The sequence below is a fragment of the Carya illinoinensis genome, chromosome 6 (genome assembly GCF_018687715.1).
Source record: "Carya illinoinensis cultivar Pawnee chromosome 6, C.illinoinensisPawnee_v1, whole genome shotgun sequence".
In the NCBI taxonomy this organism is placed as follows: domain Eukaryota; kingdom Viridiplantae; phylum Streptophyta; class Magnoliopsida; order Fagales; family Juglandaceae; genus Carya; species Carya illinoinensis.
The window spans coordinates 20,307,730-20,314,918 of record NC_056757.1 but is presented as its reverse complement, the minus strand read 5'-3'; the positions used below and the strand labels follow the sequence as shown (position 1 = coordinate 20,314,918).

The window sequence follows — 7,189 nt, the reverse complement described above, 5'->3', positions numbered from 1 at the left end:
AGGCACCGCTTTTGATTGGTGGGATACTAAGAGGGTGATGCTAGAAGCAGAGTTGGGATCATTCGCCGCTGTAACCTGGTAGCGCTTCAAGAAAGAATTTAACGACTGCTTCTTTCCCGCATCGGTAAGGAAGCAAAAGGTAAGAGAGTTCTCAAATTTGGTCCAAGGAGGCATGACAGTGGAACAGTACGCCCGAAGGTTTATAGAACTTGGGCGATTTGCTCCCCACCTTATCGCCACAGAGGAGATGCGAGCTGAGTGTTTCCAGGAGGGACTACGCCCTGATATATGCCGTATGGTGGTCAGTCACCGGATATCCACTTTTCAGGATTTAGTGGATGTGGCCACCCTTATAGAGCGGGAGAATAATCTGAGTATGGGCTCCCCTCCAGGACATAAGAGGCGAAGTTTTTCTGGTGAAGGAAGCAGCTTCGGTTCACCTCAGAAATTTATTCAGCAGACCAGAACTCGACCTCAAGCATCTTCAGGTGCTCGTATGGGAGGACGGGTGCCAATTTGTGGAGCATGTAATAGAGCTCATGAGGGCGAGTGTCGGCTGAGTGGTGGACCCCAGTGTTACTGGTGCGGCCAAGTGGGACATATTGCTCGGGAGTGTCCCATTAGAGTTCAAGGAAGCTGTGGAGGTAGACGCGGTGGAAGAAAGAATCAAAGGCAAGCAGTGCAAGCCCGGGTTTATGCTGTCACACCCGGAGAGGTGGATGATGAGGCACCAGTGACCCATGATGCTGGAGTAATTACAGGTATGGATCAATTTCATTTTAAGTTGGATTTAATTTTTGGTGTATTTGGTTTCTCCTTTGTTTTTTGGATTTCATGGGTTTATGTGTTTGGTTCAGGAAGAGTCCGTTTATATGAGTTTTATGCTTGCACTTTGTTTGATTCCTGTGCGTCACAGTCGTTTGTATCTTCCACTTTTGCTCGGGTGTGTAATTTGGTCACGGAACCCTTGCCAAAGTTATTGGTAGTGGCTCTACCCGATGGTGAAATAGTGTGGTGTTCCAAGGTTGCTTTGGGATGCTCGTTAAATTCTGATGGGAGGTTCATGGATGCTGATTTGGTGGTGTTTAAGCTATTGGGTTTTGATATCATCCTCGAGATGGATTGGCTATACCGATATTCTGCGAGTATTAATTGCAGAAGTCGGATAATTAGCTTTCAGCTTCCAGATGGTGATTGTCTAGAATTTGCGGGGAGTAAGTTAAAAGAAAAGCCAGTAATTATATCGACAATTCAAGCAAGAAGAGAGATTGCATGGGGAGCGGATGCATTCTTAGTTCAGATGGTGTCTACGCCGTCTGAGAAGAAGTCTTTGGCAGACATTCCAGTTGTGGAAGAATTTCCCGATGTGTTTGTGGACGATTTGCCTGGACTACCCCCTGTTCGGGAAATGGAGTTTGTTATAGACTTGGAACTTGGAGCGGCTCCTGTACATAAAGCTACTTATCGCATGGGACCGGCTGAATTAAAAGAGTTAAAGACTCAGCTGCAAGAGCTGGTAGATAAGAGATTTATTCAACCTAGTACGTCGCCGTGGGGTGCGCCAGTTTTGTTTGTTAAAAAGAAAGATGGAACCCTCCGTATGTGCATTGATTATCGAGAATTAAATAAGGTGACCATAAAAAATAAATATCCTCTCCCGCGGATAGATGATTTATTTGATCAGCTTCAAGGAGCAGCTGTGTTCTCTAAAATTGATTTGAGGTCGGGATACTACCAGCTGAGGATCAGAGACAAGGATGTGCCCAAAGCTGCTTTCAGGTCGAGATATGGGCATTATGAATTTAATGTGATGTCGTTTGGGCTAGCTAATGCCCCTGCTGCTTTTATGGATTTAATGAATCGAGTATTTCAACCTTATCTGGATTCCTTTGAGGTAGTGTTCATCGATGATATTCTGATTTATTCTCGAGATGTTGAAGAGCATGTGTATCATCTTTGTCTGGTACTTGGGAAATTGAGAGAACACCATTTGTACGCCAAGCTCAGCAAGTGTGAATTCTGGTTGGAGGAAGTTAGATTTCTTGGGCATGTGATTTCCTGAGACGGAGTGGCCGTTGATCCTAGTAAGGTGGAAGCCATTTTTTCATGGCAGCGTCCGACTATAGTGCGTGAGATCCGGAGTTTCTTGGGGCTTGCCGGATATTACTGAAGATTTGTGGAGGGATTTGCTCGTCTATCCGGACCTCTCACAGCTTTGACTCGGAAGAATGCAGAATTTGTTTGGTCAGATAAGTGTGAGAGAAGCTTCCAAGAATTAAAGAACAGGTTGATCTTGCAAATTTCGAGGACGAAATTTATTTTTAAGGGGGGAGGATGTGATGACCCGCTTTTGCGTGTATTTTCACTGAAGGCTTGTTTTTAATTTAATTAATATATTAGTTTATTTATTTTAAATTATTGCATTTTAAAATTAGTTTTTATTTATTTGATGTTGTGTTTTATTTATTTAGTCGTTTTACGATTTTTAATCTCGTTTTCGGCAGATTTGTTTTGTTTTCCGGAGTGAGGATTGGATCTCATTTCTTTGCTACATCTTTTCTTTTCCCTTTTTCCTTTTTCTCTTTTTCTCTTTTCTTTCTTTTTCTTTTTTTCTTCTTTCTTTTTCTCTCTTCTTTCCTTCTCCCCCCGAGCCCCCGGTTCGTCTCTCTCTCTCTCTCTCGCCTCATTCTCAAGGTCGGAAGCTTCACCTTCACCTAGACCGCTGCTGCCAGCCGGCGTGGCCGACACAGCCACCGGCGTTCGAACCCCCTCCTGCCGGTGCACCACCCCACCAAACATCTCCCCCATCCGGCCAGCCGTTAGCCACCTAGAGCCATTTCTTTCCACACGGTTTTTGCTCCGATCTGCCGCCGTCGCTCCACCTCCGGCCACCTCTTCACCACTTCATCACCGACTCCTTGCCGTCTTAACCCACCCATTTCCGGCCTCTAATAGTCAACGGAATAGCTCCCACGAGCTAGCTTTCCATTTTGGAAAATCCGGCCATCAACCACCATTTTTGCCGCCACCCACGGCCAACCTCCACTTCCACTAGCTTCATAAACATCCTTAGACCATTCCCTATCAATCCCGAGCCTTGGTTTGTCCCCGTTAAAAAGTGGGTATTTTACAATCCACAGCCACAGTGAAATTTCACTATTACGTTGCTTTCCTTCCGCCATTTGCAACGCCGCAAGCTTTCTTAAAATATCATATAGCGCTGTAAGTATTTTTCAAACTCTACTTTTAGATTTAAATATATTTTTCTCATTCAATAAATATTTGTTGTTGGTTGGCTGATTCCGATCCAAGGAGTTCGGGGGTCGGATGGATGGATGACAGAGTTGCTTGTTTTATTGATTTATGGTTGGTTGATCGTTTTGTGCATTGATATCGCATTTACATGGTGCATGCATGTGCATTTTAATTAAATTGAGAAAAGCCTGTTTTATTGGCGTAAGTGGATTTTCGGGTGCGTGTGTATCACGACCCCAAGCCGGGATGGGGTATTATCTCGGTGGAGCTCCTTTGGTCACTCGGGAGTGGAATAAACTGAGTGTCGTCCCCTGAGTTATTGCTTGGTGACGACGGGAGCGGGGGCTAGGGGACGCTTGGCTACAAACGCGCCGGGCGCGGAACCGGGCATCGCTCTACTAACCGACTCCATGGCCCTTCGCTGGCGAGGGCTAGAGCATGCTTGGCTACGAACGCGCGGGGCGCGGAACTGGGCATCGCTCGTTAGGTGTCACATGCGTGGTCGTAACCTGCAGTGTGGCACTGGAGCCAGGGTGTGCGGATGACCCTTAGGGGAGGTCATGGTGCATACGGATTAATTGGATAATGGTTTGAGATCGATATGGGCCAAATGTGACTTTTGGCGTGATATTTGGAAAGGATATGTTTTTGGGCCAAATGGGATTTTTGGCATGCGTGGAAAAAATATGTTTTTATGGGTTGAGATGTGGTTTATGAGACATGTGCATTGGGCATACTTCATGCATATTGGTTGAGTTTTATTTGTTTTTATCCGGTGGTGTTTGGATTTTACTTACCTGCAGCGCCATTTTTGGTTCCGTAGATTTTGTTGCAGGATTCGAGGAGGAGGAGGAGGCTGAGCCCGAGGATGCGGCTTTGCCGGAGTTTTGAGTTGAAGTTATGCTTTGTAGCTGTTTTTAAAACTATATTTGTGTTTTGTAGTATTTTATTTATGTATGTTTTAAACAGCTTGTATTATATTAAGAAAAATTATGGTACTTAGTTATATGACTTTCGTTATCTGCTGCATTTCCTTTTGCACATTTGTTGCTCTTACACACACTTGACACTCATCGATAGGGTGGTGACCCGGGTTGTCATCATCCGAACGTCTCAATTTTCCCGTGTCCGTGCATGGGGATTTGGGGGCGTCACACTAACAATCATAATGATTATGCCAGCAGTATCTACATAACTGAACTTGAACTAAATTCTGACAATCAAAAGGTTCACCAAAAGTACCTCGCGTGAACTACAAATGGAGAAGCTGGGACAATCATAATGATTACAACATGAGTATCCTAGACATAACTAACTTGAACGTAACTCAAAAGACATGACTTACTTGAGATAGAAATATTTCATAATATGGCATAATATGTAATAAACAACATGTTGATGTGTTTAATTTCTATATAAGTTTTGTCATACTTTTATTCTTAATTTTATTCTAGTTTGTGTTTAACTTTCTTATTTATTAGAGTTTTTATTTATTTTATTTATTTGTTTTAGGAATAAATAAATTCAAGGAGTGATCAAGAGAATAGGTAACATTCAGTTCTAGAAATTCCTGAAGTACCCTTCGGTAATTGGAGGATAACTTTTTCTAGACAACTCCAATAAGGGTAATTTGGGTGTCCAAAGAAATTGAAGAGAAAATACTACAACGTTTGTGTGAATCCTTGGCCAAAAACAAATATCTTGAAGGTGTAAAGGGTGCATCAATTCAAAAGTAGCAAAACTGCCAAATTCCTAAAATACCGTTTAGTATTTAGAGCGTAAATTCTTTTAGAAAACTCCAATAAGGTAAATCTCGGTGTCTATGGAAATCTAAGATAAAAACCTACAACTTTTGTGTTTAAGGAAGGACTAAAAACGAACATCTTCAAGGACGAAATGGCACTTCAAGCAGGAGGTCAAAAATCTGCAGAATTGGAGTTCATCAATGATAGAGATTCTTGATCTACATAGAGTTTCCTTCTTAACTCTTTAATATTCTCTTTGTATAACTCTCATTATGAATTTCAGAATTATTATGGTTTGTTTTGATTAGATTATGAACTAATTTCTATTGCTAAGGCTACGATGTAGCCTCTCCATGACAATCTCGAATCTTATTTCGTTGTGATCATAATTTTATCATTCCTTTTGAGTATACATCACTGAGTTTAATGTCTTCAATTATTTGGTCAATAGTTGAATGTTTGTTGTACATGTTAATTTAAGAGATGATGCATGTAGTTTAGTTTCGTATGATGTATGCTATGAATTGAATGAAAGACAGGAATGTGCAAACATGATTTGTGCGGCTTTTATGTGAAATATTATTAATCTTTTTTTTTTTTTGAAGTAAAAAGTATTTGTATTAATCAAGTAATCGTTTCAGAGTTACATCTTTTTTCAATCTCTATGCATTCGGCTATACAAGCTGGTGTTTCTTCCATCCATATAACCTCAGTGTCTAACTTTAGAGCCTCCTTAGCTAAACTATGTGCAGCTCCATTAGAACTTCTGTGTATGTACTGAATCTTCCACCCCACCTGTTGCTCTAACAGCTTCTTCACATCTAACACAATGCTTCCATAACATGGGAAATCTGGCATCTCCTCATTAACAGCTTTGACTATTGTCTGAGCATCACCTTCAAACCAGACTCGGCAGAAACCAAGGTCTCTACACAATTCCAAGGCTTTCCAAAGAGCTAAACATTCAGCTATTGCTGGATTTTGAACATGAGGTCTCTGATCACAGCATGCAGTGAGAACCTCTCCCTTTTCATCCCTTATAACAATCCCAAAACCAGCTTTTCCTTTTTTTTGATCAAGAGCTGCATCCCAGTTGACTTTCACACTCCCTGCAGTAGGTTTAACCCATCCAACTTGTCCCATCAGACCTCTAATAGGATTTGGGTGTTCTGCCACAACTTGGGCCATTTGAAATTCTCTGAGCTGCTCTCTTGCTATATTGATAAGTTGCTTAGGTGGCATAAAACTGTTTTAAAAAACGAGCTGGTTCCTTCTTAGCCAGATTCTCCACATTACCACTGCTACTTCTTCCATTTCCTCAGTTGTTAGGTTCTGTGCCATCTTCTCAATCAAGTCCATTAGGCTCTCTTCCATAATACTCCATTTCTGAACTCTAGCACTTGATTCTGTCCACACATCAGAGGATGCCACACACTGCCACAAAGCATGCATGACAGACTCCTTATGCACTTTGCAAACTGGACATAGATCACTTTCCATGACTTTTTTTAAAACCAGGTTGCTTCTTGTGGCCACATAGTTGTTCCCTGCTTTCCATAAGAAAAGCTTAACTTTCTCTGGCACATTCAGTTGCCAAATTTTGCCCCATCTCTGATCTACATTGGCTTCTGTTGAAGACTCCCCTCTAGTCCTTCTTCTTCTTTCCATTTCAAGAAAATAGGCACTCCTAACCGAGAAAATTCCTTTCTGTGAAGGGCCCCACACCATCTTATCTTCTCCACCCATCTTGCTCAATGGAAGGCTGAGAATTTGCTCCACTTCAGTTTCCACAAAGATCTCTCGAATTAAGGCCTCATTCCAGATTTTTTCCCCTTCCACTATCAACTCAACCACCTTTGCCTCTCTTTGTAACTTTGATACTGGAGATTGTACACTGAAACTAGTGGGAATATTAAGCCATTTGTCTTCCCATATCTTTATGCTCAACCCATTTCCAACTCTCCACCTCATACCTTCCCTTATTAGATCAGAAGCCTTACAAATACTTTTCCAGATGAAAGAGGGATTTCTTCCCACTTTAGCTTCCAAAAAAGAGGACTTGCTAAAAGAAATATTATTAATCTTAATGTGCTCAAATGCTTTTAAATTTGCATAGACATATCGCGGGTTATTGTAGGTTGAGTAATTCTAATTCTACTCGAGAGTGGGTCTTAGATAAGTTAGAATAT

General features: G+C 41.7%; 1 protein-coding gene across 1 annotated transcript; it reads right to left on the bottom strand.

Annotated features, from left to right (window-relative positions):
- Positions 1 to 5,624: 5,624 nt before the first annotated feature.
- LOC122312659 lies at positions 5,625 to 6,188 on the bottom strand. The gene has a single exon (XM_043127321.1). It carries the CDS (start codon positions 6,186 to 6,188, stop codon positions 5,625 to 5,627), a length of 564 nt encoding a protein of 187 aa, XP_042983255.1.
- Positions 6,189 to 7,189: the final 1,001 nt, after the last annotated feature.